At 39.3% G+C, this 18,981-nt stretch overlaps 1 protein-coding gene and 1 pseudogene across 2 annotated transcripts in view; one reads left to right on the forward strand and one right to left on the reverse strand.

Moving 5' to 3' along the window:
* Nucleotides 1–5,729, forward strand: part of slc12a9 (solute carrier family 12 member 9) — a 16,905-nt gene extending 11,176 nt beyond the window's left edge. The window contains exons 11-14 of the mRNA XM_079648664.1: nucleotides 10–22; nucleotides 592–766; nucleotides 1,890–2,036; nucleotides 3,655–5,729. Of these exons, the coding sequence (XP_079504790.1) occupies nucleotides 10–22; nucleotides 592–766; nucleotides 1,890–2,036; nucleotides 3,655–4,487 (1,168 nt within the window). The 3' untranslated portion in view covers nucleotides 4,488–5,729. The remainder of the gene's footprint in view (nucleotides 1–9; nucleotides 23–591; nucleotides 767–1,889; nucleotides 2,037–3,654) is intronic.
* Nucleotides 5,730–5,990: 261 nt separating this feature from the next.
* Nucleotides 5,991–10,396, reverse strand: LOC307018433 (annotated as a pseudogene). The gene is made up of 7 exons: nucleotides 10,369–10,396; nucleotides 10,067–10,264; nucleotides 9,898–9,963; nucleotides 8,796–9,122; nucleotides 7,193–7,265; nucleotides 6,224–6,291; nucleotides 5,991–6,128 (listed from the first exon to the last, which is right to left on the reverse strand). The product of its transcript is annotated as an uncharacterized misc_RNA (transcript).
* Nucleotides 10,397–18,981: the final 8,585 nt, after the last annotated feature.

The following is an 18,981-nucleotide window of genomic DNA, read 5'->3' on the forward strand; positions in this document are numbered from 1 at the left end:
CACACACAGGGTGTTTCTCAATGTCAAGGAAGGATGCTCCAGAGCCACTATTTCAAGGATGCTTGGTCATCGAGTCCCGCCGAAGGACTGTTCCAATGTCCAGGCTCCTTGGAATTCTACCGAGCCTGGCGTCCTTCGTTGCGGGACATTTCGAGGCCGCACATGTGTATCCTCCACGGTCTTAAAATCCCCACAATGCTTTGCGCACGGACCAATTTCCAAATCTTTGCCGGAAATCGTAGAATGGTGGAACAGGCTAACAGGTGTGCATCATTTCAGAGGCCCCGCCTTAAATGGAGTTCGATTTCCACCAAAGATTTTGGAAATTGGTCCGTGCGCAAAGCATTGTGGGGATTTTAAGACCGGAGGATACACATGTGCAGCCTCGCAATTTCCCGCAACGAAGGACGCCGGCCTTGGTAGAATTCCAAGCATCCTGGACATTGGAACAGTCCTTCGGAAGGACTCGATGACGTAGCATCCTTGAAATAGTGGCTCTGGAGCATCCTTCCTCGACATTGAGAAACACCCACACACTAATAAACAGACGTGCCACACAGAGTCAACAACGCTCTCCTCCTGTTGCTTTAGGTGCGTAAGTACCTGCTGATGCTCGATGTGAGGAAGGACCACGTGAAGTTCTGGCGGCCGCAAATATTGCTGATGGTGGCCAACCCTCGCTCCTCCTGCCAGCTCATCCTCTTCATCAACCAGCTGAAGAAGGGCGGCCTGTATGTTCTGGGCCACGTGCAGCTGGGAGATCTGGGTAATTCTCTCTGTTGACGGTCTGGCAGCCAACTATTAAATTATTCTTATCTGTGGACGTTTAGCAGCCGACTGGAACCCACCTTTTGGCCTTTTTTATGAGTCTGGAAGCCTTTTGCTGATACATCCAATCAACTTCATCTCATTATTTGTATCACTGAGCCTAAGAGCACAAGATGAGCAGGAGATATTAAAGATTGAAGTCCACCGGCAGCATCATGGAGACTTTCACTTTCCATCTGCTACTCCTCGTGCATTATTAATAAACAAGTATCCTCCGTATCAATCTTACATCAGAGTTTAAAGCAGCCACATGTCCAGCTACTTGCTTGTTTTTGCTAAATGGCACACTCAAACTGTAAAAAACGATATAATGTGTAACAGAACCAACATATTTTAGAGAGCAGAGCTGATGTATTCTTTTATTCATGCATTAACTCACAGTTTACCTGTTTTTCTGCCCCCTGGTGAACACTAGGGTACATTGCAAAGTCTATGAACAATACAAATACAACATTTAGTTTATTTTCGCTACTTGAACCGGACCTTTTTGGCTTGGGACTGGTTGCGTTATCAAATATTTATACCAATAAATTACATTGCATTTAATTTAGCTGATACTTTTATCCAGAGAGTATTACCACAAGTGCAATACACCATATTTTAACCATTGTAATTGCTGGTGCATTAGTTTTAAATGGGCTAAACTCTTTAAGTGCTCACAATAGTTTGTAATATATATTTTTTATTTGAGTGGTGTTTCAAAATAACTATTAAATTACCTTTTTGAAATGTTAAATTAGTTCAACTAGACTAAACTGATTGTATTTAAAGTCCACCTCAACCATCTACAACAGTAAGATCCTACTTGTGCAACGATGCATCTCTATTAACAATTAATCAAGTTATATCATTAATATATATATTGCCGTGGGACTCTGTAATATATATATTAATCATATAATTATGATGTATGAGCTTAAATTAGATTATATGCAGGATTTTTACTTTGAATTGATTATGTTAATGTTTTCTAAAGTATAAATAACCTTTTCTTTACAATTCTGGTGGAAAAAAACTGAATTTGAAGTAGTATTGCATCTGATTTCTTTCCTGCGTTACAGACTCCCTGCCTTCAGACCCGGTGCAGCAGCAGTATAACTTCTGGCTGCGTCTGGTTGATAAACTCGGGGTGAAGGCCTTCGTAGATCTGACGCTGTCCCTCTCCGTCAGACAGGGGACTCAGCACCTGCTGCGCATCACCGGCCTCGGTAAACTCTCCTTCCTCTCCTCCTCTCAAAGATTCAAAATTCAAAGGTGTTGTTGTGATATGCACAAAGCTACAGTGTAGAAATGGCAATGAAATTCTTCTGACCTGAGCTCCTCCAACAATGCAACATATATAAAATACAAAATTCAAAGTAGTGCAAAAAGTCTACATACATATCAATAGAATATGATATGTACAAGAACTGAATATTAAATAATGTAGATTAAGACTAAATTAAATACGGTTTATTGCGTTCATCTCTGTTCCCAAATTCAGTCCATAAAACCATACTTGTAGCCACAGACTGAAAAACTCTAATACACGATGTAAAAACATTTAAAAACACGAGAAAATAGAAAACCCCAATTTAGAAAAACACAGACTGATACGCAGTGGCGGCTGGTGGAAAATATTTTTGGTGGGGCTATGGAAATGGTGACAACCATACTAGGGCATTTCAAATCAGGAGACTAAATACGAAGTGTGTGTGTGTGTGTGTGTGTGTGTGTGTGTGTGTGTGTGTGTGTGTGTGTGTGTGTGTGTGTGTGTGTGTGTGTGTGTGTGTGTGTGTGTGTGTGTGTGTGTGTGTGTGTGTGTGTGTGTGTGTGTGTGTGTGTGTGTGTGTGTGTGTGTGTGTGTGTGTGTGTGTGTGTGTGTGTGTGTGTGTGTGTGTGTGATACTTGCCAACCCTCCCGATTTCCCCGGGACACTCCCGCATTTCTCCCGATTTCTGACAAATTCAGATTTACTCACGACTGTTTCCACTCGGACTTTAATACAGCTACACCATTGTTTGGTTTCCATGGTAGCGCGTCTCTTTAGCAGTGCGCGCAACTCAAAGTCTGAGAGGGTGAGGAAGATGAAAACTGAACAAGAATCGACAACTCCACCCTCTGCTCACTCCTTTCCTGTAAAATACAGGTCCAGCCCACACATATGCTCCATGGTGCCACAGGCATTGCCCTTACAACTACAATAAGCATGCAAATGTTAATCTACAGCTCCGTCGATCCACTAGCACCGGAGTCTACACCTGCAGAAGCAGCCATCCCCTACAGTAGCGTCACCTTGGATACGAGTCCAAACAACTCACAGACACACAGGCCAGGGCGCTGAAAGGTCGCCCTTTGAGCATCAGATCTGACGACGCTGATTGGCTGAAATTATGTTTAGGCCGCATAGTTTACAGATAGCAACAGTCAGCTTGTTGGCTGCAGCTGCTCTGGCTGAGGGCTCCTTTCTACCGCCCGGACGAGAGAGGGTAATGATACACGCTGCGGCCAGGCAGGAAACATGTGACTTATCAGTAACTTTAGACATTGTAAAACAATTTTAAACGAGATTTTATTGTAGATTATACATTTTACTGATACCAACTATATAATATTTACCTTGTTCTTTAAAAAAATTAATTAAAAAAAAAGAAAATTGGGAAATATTTTTTAATTAATTTTTAATTTTTAATGACAATCAAACATGTGGGAAGAGGGGGGCGGCGCCTCTATGGGCCGGCCGCCACGGCTGATACGTCTTATACGTGGTATGCAAAAGCATGGAAGAACAAGTAGGTCTTTAAATGACATCACAACACTAACTGTACTTCTCTTTCCCTCCACAAGGTGGCATGAAACCCAACACCCTGATTTTGGGTTTCTATGACAGCTGCACTCCTGAAGACTTCTTCCTCCAAGACTCTGCTTTCTGTGACGCTTCTATGGAACTAGGGAGTGAGGGCGAATATAATTTCGGGGTAGATTTGCCGTCGTTACAGGCCCATTTCCCCCCAGTCCGGCATGTGGAGAGCCCCCGCTGGCTGTCCCCAGAGGAATACGTGGGGATCATTTCAGACGCCATTAAAATGAACAAGAATGTGTGTGTCGGGCGCTATTTCTTCCAGTTGGAGGGCGAGGATAAGGACAGTAAAGTGGACGGGTCGGAGCGGACGATCGATGTGTGGCCGCTCAACCTTCTGCAGCCGGGAAGCCGAGACTACGAGGACGTGTGCAGCCTCTTCCTGCTGCAGATGGCCTGCGTGCTCAACATGTCCAACAAGTGGCGCCACGCGAGGATGAGGATCTTCCTGAATGTGGAGACTGAGTCCAGCGACCAGGGCTGGGTGGTGAACGAAGAGACGTTTAGAGAGCTGCTGAAGAAGCTGAGGATCAGGGCGTCGATAAAGATCGTGCCGTGGGACTCTGTGGTTCAGCATCACCTCCAACCCGAAGAGGAGGAGGCTAAACAAGCTCTGTCCGAGGACTTCCTGTCCGCAGTGAACAGTATGTTGATGGAGCACAGCTCGCAGGCCGCTGTTCGCTTCCTGTATTTACCTCGACCCTCTCCGCAGCGCAGCCAGAATCGACAGTACCTGGCTCAGGTGGAAGCAGTGACCAATAGTTTGGGGCCAACGCTTCTGATTCACGGCGTCACCCCTGTCACATCCACTGAGCTGTGAGCATGAGGAGTGTTTATTGATATTGTACGTGCAGCAGGGACTTATCTATGTACGTTTAAACTCTGGCCCTACTTACACATAATGCACTGTTTGTAACCGTTACCATACGTCCACTTACTGCAGCTTTTTCTGTTGCTACTCAAGCTTACAAAAGGTCAACAGTCAAGTGCATTTTTAAATGACGCCCCTTGAGGAGTTGCATTCAAGTAAGGATATTTTCCTATTCAAATATACTTGAAATGGATTGGTGATCGAGCCATGAAATGGAGCATATACTTATGGGCGTGATTTATGTGGATATAACCTCTTGTCTGCATTATATTATCTTAGGCGGAAATTAAAAATGTGTCTGACTCTTTGGAACAAAACTCAATTTGTTTTGATGAATATGGGTTGTCTAGGATTTAATATAAATGTATATGTGTATATATATATTTATATGTGTGTGTATATATATATATATATATATATCACATTTCAGCGCTGAAATTATGAGATTGTGATTACAAGTTGGGGAGACATATTTACCTAGTTCAGTTTCTTAAAAGTATTTTGTTAACGCATAGTAATTTGTTTTTTTAAATCTTCTTTTTTATGCTTTCTTTTCATTTCTTACATTTCTGCTGGTTGCTGGACCAAGTCATTCCTTTTTTGGTTTTGTTTTTTAGTTTAATTTAATAATTTTATTATGTGGAAATCTCTAGTCGTCAGAAGGGAACTGTTTGACCTCAGAATTATAAACAGCATTTCTTGCTGTTGTGCGTGCCTACTCGAAAAATAAACTGGGATTTTGTGCTTCATGTTGCAAAAAAGGGGTTACAGGGATGATGAGTCTGTGTTACTCGTTAAGTTTGGGACCAACAATGATACCAACCAAATCTAAACCAAAGCAATGTGTTACATTTTCACACAAAAAATGCTTTATCACCTATTCACAAATCACAGAATGAAAAGTTAAACCTTTATTGTTTAGGTTTTTTTTTGTGACATTTGGAACAATTACACTAACCTTTTTTTATTTAAACACAAACAGGAAGTGACTGAAAAAACCATCTGCCCGTTTCAATGTTGAGACAGAGCATAAAGAGTCATGTAAACTGTAACAGTCATTATTAGATGTGCAAATTACACTGCTGGTTGTCATTGTGGTAAATATATGCAAAATGTATCTGTGTCACTGTCATGTAAAATCCTATCGGAACATATGTATTTAAAAGATTGCTTTAATGCAATACAAACTGATTGTGTCCTAACGTCTGTCATTAATAAGGTAAATACTAATCTAAGAATTGAGATTGAAGTAATGTATACAGATGCGTAAAAACTTGATGCAATAATTGAAGATACATAAATACACAAAAGAGAATGTGCATGTATAGTTCAGGCTAATTATTACAGAATAGTAGACTTGGAGTAAACCTCATGTACAGTATCATAATAGCCTAAATGTAGCTATCACACGTCATTCAAAAATGTAGCTTAAGTGCAGATGCAGTCACATGACTAATCCTCCTTTTCAACAAGCGTTTCCTTGCATACTATTTTATAATATTTGTCGGCTTCTGCTTTATTTCGTAGCTTTCTGATGAAGAACGTTGACATACGAAACCAGTCTGGCAGCAGTATTGTGAGAGCAATGTTCTGTAAGGTGATGGGAAAGAGGGGAAAAAAAGATGTTATAAGATATCGCAGCAGCTGACGGTCGGTAAGTGATAACAGCCTCTCGTTCCTCTGACCTGGAGAGCGTGAGACAGAGAGCCACTGGTGAAGCTGGAGAGACCCACAGTGTTCAGGCAGGGGCGGACTGGGGGGGGAAAGTGGCCCGGGGATTAATTGACAGACAGGCCAACTTAATGCGCGGTATGTATCGGCCGGCCGGCGACGAAAGTATGTTACTTAACAAAAAACCCTATGCATTTAATGTTGTTTTGGAGCATTGTTCATATAGTAATCACATTACCTGAGCCCTTGAGTTGCTTAGAGCAAAGTAGTTACAGCATATATTTATTGATTTTAATGTTAACAGATCATTGATGCAATAACATTTTGACCCAATTTGCCTGACTTGACGCATGGAATAAAACATGGGCGTAGGAAGCATCCTCAATGTGGGTGAGACAATTTAACAGGGGGTGTGGGCAGGTGGTGGACCTGAATCTTTTTTCAGAAAAGTTGAAGTTAAATGCATCAATCTGGTGCACTTTGAGAGCAAATTAGGGACTAAATCTATGGATACATCTCTCAATACCCATATGAAACAGAACTGTCAACATTTATTTGAACAGCAAGTGGAGGCAAAACCCAAAACAATAAACCTGCTGGCTAACTAGCCTAAACTCAGTAACAGAATGTGGGCAACACGTTCTTCTCCACAGCCGCGCGACCTCTGAGTCAGACGTCATTTTTCCCCCTATTTTTCTATCCTACGGGTACAGCCACTCCCCCTGAACCCCGTTTCCCTGCCATTCCCCTAAATAATGGACTGTGTTTGGTCAAGCTAAACTTCCCTTCACATCATACACATTATTATTATTATTATTATTATTATTATTATTATTATTATTGTATGAGTGCCTCTGTGACTTGATTACATGCATTAATGTTCAAAAAGCTCTTTATTTTTCTCATACTGCCTGTGCTGCAGAAACCTCTTTTCACCCTCTGTCTGAAACCAGGGCCCAGTCTGCTCTTATTGGTTTGCTGACCGGGTCTGTTGTGATTGGTTAACCGCTTAGAGATGTCCCTCCCCTTGCCTATCACATAAAAAGTGTTGGAGCGCTAGCCAATAGAAGCACATAGTGATGTCACTATGTCTCACAAGTAAACAAAGGAGTACAATGGAGGCGTTTCAGGCAGGGGAAAGAGTGTGTGTGAGAGAAACTCCCTTTGGAGGGAACTTTGGGATTTAAGGAGCTTTTGCAGACCATTAACATGCACAGAAAACTACATAACACACTACAGGAAATAAAAGGGAAAACCCCAAAAAGCATAATACGGCCTTTTTTAAAAGTGCTTTTTGTTTGAGAAGTAAATCAATCAATGTTTATTTATATAGCCCAATATCACACATGTTACATTTGTCTCAGTGGACTTAACAGTTTGTACAGCATATCAGTATGACAATACGACACCCTCTGTCCTTAGACCCTCACATCGTACAAGGAAAGACTTCCGGAGAAAAGTTTAAAGGGGAACATGAGAGAAACCTCAGGGAGAGCAACAGAGGAGGGATCCCTCTCCCAGGACGGACAGATGTGCAATAGATGCCGTTTGTAAATCAAAGAGATAATACATTTACAACATAGGTAGATCAAATGTTTGGAAATGCATGTGTGTATAATAAGAAGATGAATCCACGAGAAGTGACAAAGACATAAGTCAAGTGCAAGAGTCTGCAAACCACAGTGTGTTTGAGAACAGCTAAAGGTTAATTGTATAACCTGCGTATTATTCGACCAATGAAACACTGTGCAAATATTGGCAGAAACCTCCAATGTCAACAGAGAAATATCATGGATCGAAGCACCTGCTGCAGCAGTCATTATGTAATGAAAGTAATTCAGAATCGTAAAAATCTTGGTTGCTGCTGGTATTTATCACTATTCTACGATTCTATAATTTTACATTATTTTTGTCTTCAGTATAGCCGAGGATCAACAGGGAGGAGATGAGATGCAGCAAAGGGGCCGATTCCAGCCTGCACCACTAGAACATGTAAGTTCTGAATTTTCAGTCCAGATGTTTTCCCACCATTTAAAATATCATTACATTTCATTTAGCTGACGCTTTTATCCAAAGCGACTTACAGTAAGTGCTTTCGACCAAGAAGATACAAACTTGAAGAAAACAGAATCATATAAGTACATCAGGTTTCATAGAGCTAAAACATTTCAAGTGCTACTCAACTGGCTTTAGATAAGCCAGTTCTTTATTAGTATGTAAGTGCTTTTTATTTTGTTTTGTTTTTTGTTTTCTGTTTTTCATTTTATTGCTCGAAGTGGAGTCTAAAGAGATGAGTTTTCAGTCTGCGCCGGAAGATGTGTAAGCTTTCTGCTGTCCTGATGTCAATGGGGAGCTCATTCCACCATTTTGGAGCCAGGATAGCAAACCCACGTGTTTTTGCTGATGGGAACTTGGGTCCCCCTCGCAGTGCGGGTGCAGCGAGCTGTTTGGCTGATGCAGAGCGGAGTGCACGTGCTGGGGTGTACGGTTTAACCATGTCCTGGATGTAGGAAGAGCCAGATCCATTCACAGCATGGTACGCAAGTACCAGTGTCTTGAAGTGGATTCTAGCAGTTACTGGAAGCCAGTGAAGGGAGCGGAGGAGCGGCGTGGTGTGGGAACATTTAGGGAGGATGAAGACCAGACGAGCCGCTGCATTCTGGGTGGGTCCAAAAGGGTGGAGAAGATGGAAAATAGTTTTTTGGGATTGGAATAGGGAGAATGGATCTTATCTTGAAAGAAAGTGCTTTTTGCCTGAGAGATCGAAGAAGAGAAAGAGGAGGGGAGAGCTTGATAGGTTAGGAGGTCGTCATGGTGTTTGGACTTCCACCATTTCCGCTCAGCTGCCCGGAGGATGGTTCTATTAGCACGCAGCGCGTCATTTAGCCAGGGAGCAGGAGGGGACTGACGAGCCTGCCGAGATGTGAGAGGACAGAGAGAGTCCAGAGAGGACAACTTAAAACACCACTGAGTGACTGGAACCCACAGGCCAATCAAATGACTCGATCCAATCAGCCAGTGAAACCACTTGATCCAATCAGCCATTTAAATCTCTAAATAAAATGGGCTAATCAAATAATTTGATCCAATCAGCCAATTAAATCTCTTATATAATATAGCCAATAGCTCACTCGATCATATGCAGCTGCAGGTGCCAGGAGTATATTTAAAGGCAGCATTGTGTATCTACTGATACCAGGACATACAGTATTAGAAAAAATATCTCTTTTTTAACCAATTTACTGTTATTTTGCAGAATGCATTTGAATATAGGATCATACTTTTTCAATGATATGTCTTTTAAACATGGAAATTCAATTATAGTGCCAGTTGGAGTTTGAAAAAATCGTTATGTTTTTTGCAATAATAATAATATTATTATGTTTTACATTTTGTGTTTAAAATGAGACAAAAAAGCTCTGAGGAAGTTTCTTAATTGTACATTTGACTTCCCCATAGTCTCAAACATATAACTCAATAACAAAACCACCAAAATGTATCCAGTGGTTATAATTCTGTGGTAAAATGCTGTTTCCTCGACTGGAAATGGCGGCCATCTTGGAAGATGGTCGCAAATTTGGAGATGCAGTACAAGTGGCTAATGTGCTTTTTTAAATAAATCACTCCAAAGGGATGAACATAGACCTTTATTAAAGCTAGAGAGACTTACCTAAGTGTCATACTTTACCTGCACTGTGATTCCCTTTGACTTGTACTCAGCATGAAGACACTGAGAGAAATATATTACAAAAATCTGAAACGTATAAGAAAGTCACAAAAAAAGGCAGAACAGAGGGGGAGTTTCATTAAATTGTTGATAATTGTGAAAATAACAGAATATCTGGAAGGCAAAATATCTTAGTGGCACAATAAAGGGACAACAACGGCTGTGGACGGACGCCAACCTTAAAGGACATGTTGATGATCAGCCCTCATGCCTCTGGGACGAGATGAAACACATCATCCGTTGCAGAAGTTATCTGTTCAGAATCTGGTATTTCCATATTTATAGAAATAGGCAAAATTATCAGAATACAGCATTCCTACATTGTTAACTGTATGGGTTACAAAAATACAAACAATCTTGTTTTTGTTCATTAGCATTTGAGTTATATCAACAATATTATTCACTAAATCCTTTAAATTATTTGGCCTTTACGAGTCTGCACACATGTTGCATTGCTCATTCTGGTCTAGGAGGAAATTGCTTGCATGAAATAATTAACAACCAGTTTCTGCTCTCACAGAAAGGAAGACTGGTGCCACTGATGAAAGGCAGACTAAAGTACAGTGTTCAAATAACATCCTCCAAGAACTGAACTTAATGAGTTAAAGAACAGAAACTATAATTTCATTACATTGTACATCTGATATTGGTAAGGTGTCAGTGCTGAGCTAAATGAAACTAAAATATCTAAATGATATCCATTCAGTGTTTATAACTCACAAAAAACTTGACTTTTATACATACGTTTTTATTGTGTTGTTGTTCATTGATGCTTTTGACATATATGTACTGTATATAATCCTGTCTTTTCCATACCTATATTTTTCCAGCCAAATCAAGCACAAGAACATGTTCTCCCCACACTCAGAGGGGCGTGGGGAGGGGCTCCTTATTTTCATCTAAAGTAACAGACAGAGAATCAGCACTTTGGAAACAGGGCTGAAACAGAGGGGATTATGGGTAATGCTGCAATGATCTGTTTGGTATTTGGAGCCAAACACTTTAGAGATATGTTCTGTATATATCTGAGACCTATAATATATTGATGAAAAACAGTATAATAGGGGACCTTTAAATCAACTAATTTGGCAATGTTGCCATTCTGATATAATTAACGAACACAACAAAGAGTTAAAAGATGAGTGTCTATCTCATGCACTGAGAAAACTGAAACGGGACTTTAACTATTTGTATTTTGTCAACAAGTTTCACATAACTGTTTTAGGTTAGTTGAAAACAATAATATTACGTTTAAATAAAATAATAGGTTTAACTTATTGTTGCTTATAACTAACCTATTACAGTTATGTGAAACTTGTCGAAATAATACATTTAATTCACGTCAACGTTGATTGCATTTGGTCTATCTGTTTAATGTTATTTTTCTGTACTTGCTCGTAAACCGCTTTGAGCACCAGGAAAAGCGTTATATAAATAACATGTATTATTCTTATTTATTTCAGGCAGCGGATCGACCACCAGAGGGCGCTGCAACAACAACCCACAGCTGGAGCAGGATGTGAAACAGTGGTCAACTGTTTGGATATCTGCTCAGGTGAGTTAATGAGCAAATGTAATTATGCATTAGTTAGACATGATTAAAATATATAATTCAGGTAAAAGTCCTGTTTTCAAAATTGCACCCAAGTAAAAATAATAATAATATCCTGCTTTATATTTCGTCACTGTACATTTGTAATTCAACATGTATATTTTCTACTTTTGTATGTATTGCTAAAATCGAGCTAACGAGTTATACATAAAACTACGTACAGAGAACCAACAAATACATTATTTATTCAACTAAAAACACTAAAACTACAAGACCTGGTTGACTATAAAACTATTCAAATTATATTCAAAGCCGTAAATCCACAATTACCTCATATTAGCCAGGGACTTTTCACATGGAGAGAAAACATACACATGTTGAGAAGAAACTGCATTTTTTTTTAAACCACCCATACGAACAAATTCAAAACTTCATTGCATCACATCAAAAGGTTGTTAGTCTGTGGAATAACTGTAATGGTGCACTGAAATATTGTGCAAGTTTATCTAAACTGAAACTATTATTTAGAAGCCAAATCCTGAATGGTTATGAGCAGGACCTCTAAAATCGTATTTGTTCTTTCAGTCAGACAACTCACGTGTTTCTTTAACATGTTTATTAGAAGCAGCATATAGTTTGAGTTTGGCGTCTCGGCTCGGGCCTCATCACTCCACAGATATACATAGCACGATGAGTGATGATTAAATAACTAACTCCCCGAGCCTACAGGTGGAAGCTGGGGTGGTGGTGGGTTATGGCTAGAAAGGATCCGTCTTGTGTAAAACTCTCGCGAGAGTTTGCAAGTCACGTGGCTGAATGTTTACGTTTGGGAAGCAGCCTTTCAGTTACGATCGTTAACATCAGTGGGCCACAGCAAATGATCGCGAGAAGCTAAACTATCTATTAATTATGTCAATGACAGGGAGTGTGATTGTTGAAATAGGGTGTTAGCGGTCTTGCTGTTCAACGAAGAAAGACAACACTGTAGATCACCAACGCTATGGTTTATTTTTTATTCACAGGCAAGTCAACGTCGCAGTAAAAGTCCCAAGATAGCTCCTGGTGCAATAACATGTTCCCTTTCAGTGTTTTACTATTGTCCTGCTGCATTAATGTGTATGTTCCATGTTACTGCTGTAGATGTGTTTCCGAGCCGCTCCAACGAGAGTTACAACGAGAACGTGACGTCATATTTACACAAGACGGATCCTTTCTAGCCATAACCGTGGTGGTGGGGCAGGCGAGCCGCAACGACATGGTAGTAGCTGCAGCAATAGCAGCAGCAAGCAAGAGAGAGATCTGGCAGGTTAAATAGAGCGGCATATTAAGGAGACTCTGTTTGGTTGGTCGTAGAGTGGCAAGGGGCGTTATGTATGAATGCAGCATAAGTGCTCGAGTTGACTGCCTGAACTAGCTCGCAGGCTTCGTCCCATTTCTTGTAATTGTAAAAGTTCTTTCTTTTTGATTATTTTGTAAAAAAAAGCAAGACAAAAATGACGCTGATGACGTTTACCTAATATTTTATTTACAAGGAAAACGTACGCTAGAGGGGGTAGGAAAAGGTTAGGGTTAGGGTTTTTAGCTTCTTCTTGCTCCTTTTGAACATGACAGAGACTATTTGAGAAATTATTTTTAAATATGTTTTGTACTGTTATAATTATTATTATAAGTACAAATATTATTATTATTGTTGTATGTTTTGTTTCTGACATGTTCAATAAATGGAGCCATCACAAACTCAGAGACCTTCTCCAGCACTGGGCCAATAACAGTGACAGGTTGTCCATTACCTAACACAGATTTTAGGTAACAACACTCTTGAATTGTTTCAGGAAAGATTCCCTGCTTTCTCAGCTCTAAACCTTTGATCCTGGCGAAGCTGAGGGATGTCAGTTTGCGGCTAAATTAATTCACATGATCAATTATATCAATATAGGGGTCAAATAGGAGGCAAATGTCTCTAAGCTTCTTTAACGCTTCTCCCACAGCTTTTTTTCCTCTGTATTTGATGAATTACTAACTTTGACAAATGGATTCTCCGGACAAAGCAGAGGACTCCAAGAGAGGCAGATGTACTGATAAATCGTCAAAATTCACAACAGCTTAGTCAGGCGTGTCAATACAGAGCTCAATTAAACAAAAAATATTAAAATCATTTCCATTCAAGGCAAGGCAAGTTTATTTATATAGCACCTTTCATCACAAGGCAATTCAAAGTGCTTTACAAAAAATGAAAGACATTAAGAAAATGGCATTTAAATAATAAAATAAACATTAAAAGAAAGATTCAGTGTTTATAACGCACAGAAAACTTGACTTTTATAAAGAAGTTTTGTTTCTTTTTGCATTGTTGCTTTTTACATATATTTATATAACCCTGACTATAATATAACTTAATTTTTCCAGCCAAATTAACCGGACATAAGAAAAGCCTACAATGAGCTCTTATTATCAACTTGGCCTACTTTCATTCATTTCTCCATTGAAAAACTGGCTCAACTTACCCCAAGACCCATGGTTCACTTTACCCCATAGCCAACATTTTAGAAAAAATAATCCTAGCATTAAAATTCAGAGTCATCTTTAGCTTAATGATTCACATGGTTTAATACGCTGCCAACACATCAACATATACAACATATGTGTTTAAACCTGGATACTTTTTTTTTGACATGACAGCCGATATAGCTGACATCTAGAACATTTACTTTGACAAGCAAAAAACGTTTTTTTGTAAAAATGTTTACTTACCAGACCACAATGAGGATCTCTCTTTCACAGGCAATGAGAAATGGGAGGAGCTTGCATAATTTCTGGTCACTTGATTACAACTATAAGGCGTTGCCTGGTTACAGGGGGTGGTTCAATTTACCCACTGGCTCAACTTACCCCCTTCTCCCCTACACATGTGTAACACCTGGCATACTTAGTCCTGTCTATCGTTTCACTTTATCTTTCCATATTAAACAGATTCACATGATCATTTAAAGGTCTCCTATTATACTGTTTTTCATCAATATATTATAGGTCTCAGATATATACAGGACATGTCTCTGAAGTGTTTGGCTCCAAACAACAAACAGATCATTGCAGCATCCCATAATCCCCTCTGGCTAATGGTTACACAAGCCAAAACATCGTTATGACATCATAAAGTGGCCAAAATCTGATCAGCTCATTTTCAGACAGGTTTTTATAGAAATGGATCAGGACAAAAAGAGAGAGAATCTTTGTTCCTGATATTTTCAGAGTCTCTTTCCACAGAGGGGACACATGTTGATGTAGAAAAGACATGAAAAAGTGGATTTTGCAAATTAGGTGACCTTTAAGTAATAAATTGTCAAATTTCACGACAGCTTTGAGAGTCAGGCATGTGATTTTAGTGGTTAGTTTAAAAACAGGCACTGATAACGACTTTATTTTGCCTACAGGACTGTGATTGTTGGTTCTCAGTATCGTGCAGTGCTGTCTGTGCATTATGCCGAGATGATTCTTTACCTCAACCGTGTGTCTGACCTTGCTTTTAAGTGATCTCTGTCAGTGCCGTCAGCCCCGTCACTAAGAGGCTTGCAGGCAGCGGATCAGTTTAGCACAGCCTCACCTGACTAATCTGATTACTTCGACAAGGCTGCTATCAATGTGCAAGACAGGACCAAAAAAAGACTAGCGCATCATACATACGTAAGGGACCATGTTCATGCACAGAAAGTTTAGCTGAGGTCGCTGAAGCTGCGCTAAATCTGTGTGCTGTCTCCTTAATGAGCTTTTTTGAATGTACATGTTCCTGTAATGGACAGTCCCCCTCCCCCCAAAGCCTTTCTTTCCAGCTGTAGTGATCTGTACATGGGTAAAAAAAAGCAACAGCACACTTTCAGTAGCTTACCACAACATATGTTCAGCCCTCAGCTCCAGCTCACATACATAATGCCTTTATTAGCATTGCTAGTATGTAACACTGACCTCGGATCAGCCTCAGGGAGGGAGGGAGACAGACAACAAATGTGTCAGCAGGAGCATGAAGAAATGTGGCTATTAAAGATCAATATAACAATGTACAGCTTTAACTACTTGAAAGATTTAGATTTGAACACACAAAAATTGATTTTAAATATGTTTTGTTGTAGATGAAATTATCATACATTCAATGTAAGTACACCTTAATTATGTGGGTTTATAGAATATTAATTGGCAGAAATATTGCTTATTTTGTGTAGAAATATTTCACAATTCCAGCGTATAAAATGTACTGATTTTATTACAATTACTTTCTTTCTTCAATGAGTACTTTTACTCCCAGTACATTTTCTTGACTGAAATACTTTGACTTGAGTTCCCTTCTCATTCCAGTACTTTGACTTTTAATTGAGTATTTTTAGTAGTACTTTTACTCTGAATACTTCTTCCACCACTGCAATTTACAATGAACATTTTCTGGTACTTTGGTGTTACAAGCCAATCTTTAATTCTTAAACACTGGGTTTTAGCCGTGCTTAATTCCAGTTAGCATCTTTAGCTAGTGTACTAAGACAAGAGGACAGCAAAGAGCATCAGCGAAAGTCCCAGAAGGATTTGAGCTGCAGCTGAAGGGTCACAGAGGGCAGCAGATGCAGCAGCTTAATCACTGCAGCAGTTTCAGGCCTCAGGTGTTCACATGCACTTCTATAACTTAAGGTAGCCATCAGACATAAGTATTCATCATTCATATTACAATATTAATATATTATTTTATTTGTTTCGTTGGTGCTCTGTGGACATAAAAAATAATACAACTAGGGATATTTCAGAGGTGGAAGAAGTAGTCAGATATTTGTCAAAGTATTAGTAGTTTATAAAAGTAGCAAAAACACATAAAAAAACTACTCAATAATGTATTCAAAATCTTACCTAAGTAAAAGTACAAAAAGATACTTAAAGTACCAAAATTAAAAGTACTCGCATCAATTTTCCGAATCATATATATTAAAAGGCTGGATTATGATTATTGATGCATTAATACGTTCATAACAGCTGCTAACAATGAAGCTAATTTTACAAACTTTATGTACTGCTGCTGGATATTTTAACCTATAATTGTATGTCAATGTTTTGTTTATTTATATGTTGTATTAGCTAATAATCTGAATTCATACAATACAATAAAAATACTCACGGTAAAGCACATGTACCTTAAAGTTACATTATCTTATGTGTTTCAGTTGCACTAAATCTTACCCTTTTTAAGGTTATTTGAAATGTGCTATGTGTGCAGTGATGTACTTAGTGTCCTTGTTCTGGCACAACAAATCCCATAAACCCTCACACCAGCAAATCATGATTAATCACTATCATTTCCCTTCCCTTCTAATAAATAAGAGAATAAATCAGTGCCTATTTTGACTGTTAAAATAGCTAATTAATTATTCAGTCTAAATAGTCCTTTGGTTTTAAGTCATGTAGAAAGGTTCTCGGTTACAAAAGCCCCACACACTGTGTAAGCAGCACACTGAACACACCTCTACTTTCACCTTCTTTTCTTCTCCTCCTGCCCTCCCCCACACACTGTCTTCCCACACTTCTGTGGATTAAAAGCTAAAGAGGGCTGAGAAGTTGAGGCTTGGCAGTCCTTTCCCACTCTTACCTTTATTTTACCTGTTACTTATTCGCAGCTCTTTGCCAGTGTTTTACCAATCCAGACGCTGGTAACATAATCCCTGATTCTGAGGTGTGGGGTGTGTCCCAGTCCAAATCAGGAGCTCAATCGACTGCTGGAAATTAAGACATTTTTCATTTTCAATATGTCTCTAAGGACCTTGGAATCAAGAGGTGATAATTAGATGGGTTTTTTTATTTTAACTTCTCATGCGATTTGGATTACCTGATGATATTTTTTCCCAGTAAAAGGACAAGTACTTCTGTATACTTCTGTATACTTAATCCACCTGGAGTTTGGATGGTACTATTCAGCGACAGGCTGCAACATCGACATGGCTCCTGCAGGATGTAGAGAAATTGCTCCAGGTCAGATCTTTCTCTTAATAAATCTGTCTAATTTGATTTATTTTCTTTATATCGATTTAAACATATTTAAAGTAATATATAGCTTTGTTAATGTACACTTTCACACAGTATCGTTTTAGCCATGTACCAATCTGCAGCAGAGCTACTCCAGCAAAGATAGGACTGTTGAAATGCTGGATTGTCCAATCCTTTAATACATTTTGATTGACTCTAACAAAGACACTCCATATGGGAAATTCAAAAAGACTTTGATGGATTAACAAATTTGACCCATTTCTTATTATCAGCACCACTTTAGGACATGGCTAGCATAAAAGTAAGCGCTCCTCTTAGCCTATTAGGAACTGATAAGCCAATGTCAGTATTAGCACTTGAGAAGGCTTGTTGGCTGCGTATTAACTCAAAGGCAAAGAATCAAACAGGCTCTCTGCTCCTTTTGTGCCGTTCAAGAGTGTTTCTTCATCCATTGAAACCCACATGTGGTTTACATGTTGATTAAGGAAAGAGATGTAAGGTTTGAGATCATTTTGAAACATTGGAACAATAACACAGTTTGTCCACCAGAGGGCACTGACAAGTCCATCTTTTAGCTGTAAAATATCCGGCTTAGGCCACAGGTCGTATACTCCCAAGCAGGCAAAGTAGTTTTGTTTTCACTCCTTTCTCGTCCCGTTTAGAGGACGCTCTAAAGCTACCAGTTTTAGCATAGTGTCACAACAAAGCAGGGCTACGTGGATTTTGCCTTCAAAGCCTACGCGTACACCCTCTGATGACAATATCTACGTAACTTGGAAACTTCTGTAAAAGTTTTAACAGTGTTTTGTTCATCAGTCTTTTTCATAATTTGTTCTCAATTTGGTTTTGATCCATACATATAATGTATGAAATAAGTGGACGCAGTTCCCGTGACTTCACAATTTCCAGGATCGCAAAAGCGCCATTTTGGTTTTCTGAAACCAGTAGGGACGAGAGACAAAAACAAGACATTTTTATACATCTACACATTTTACAATTTACTTTCATGCATAAAAAACACAAAAGAGTTTAAGTTCTTAGTCGAAAAACCAAACGACCCTGTGGTAGTGACCTGTCAATCACAAGGTAGCCCCGCCCTAATGCATGCAATGCTTTATTTTGTGTTTTAATCTTGACGGGACCATAATCTTCTAAATGAATATCCTGCTGAGTTGAAGAAGATTTCAAACTAGCAAATGAGACCATGAACTAATAAGTCAAATGTTTATCGAGATAATTATCCAGTGAGAAGTAGGAACATTTTCTTATAGACTCCTATACAAGCAGTAAAAAAGTGGAGATGCCCCCTGCTGGTCAAATAGTGCAAGTTTGCAGAATTGTATGCAGGGTATTTTTTAGGCTGTGTCATGTGATTTGGTAAAAAAAAACATACCATGACTTTTTGGAAAATCAACATCAGCCTTATAAAATCCATGATCAGTGGAGCCAAATTATAAACAGAGGACACGAGATAGCTAACA

This window comes from Notothenia rossii (assembly GCF_949606895.1).
Source record: "Notothenia rossii genome assembly, chromosome: 9".
NCBI lineage: Eukaryota > Metazoa > Chordata > Actinopteri > Perciformes > Nototheniidae > Notothenia > Notothenia rossii.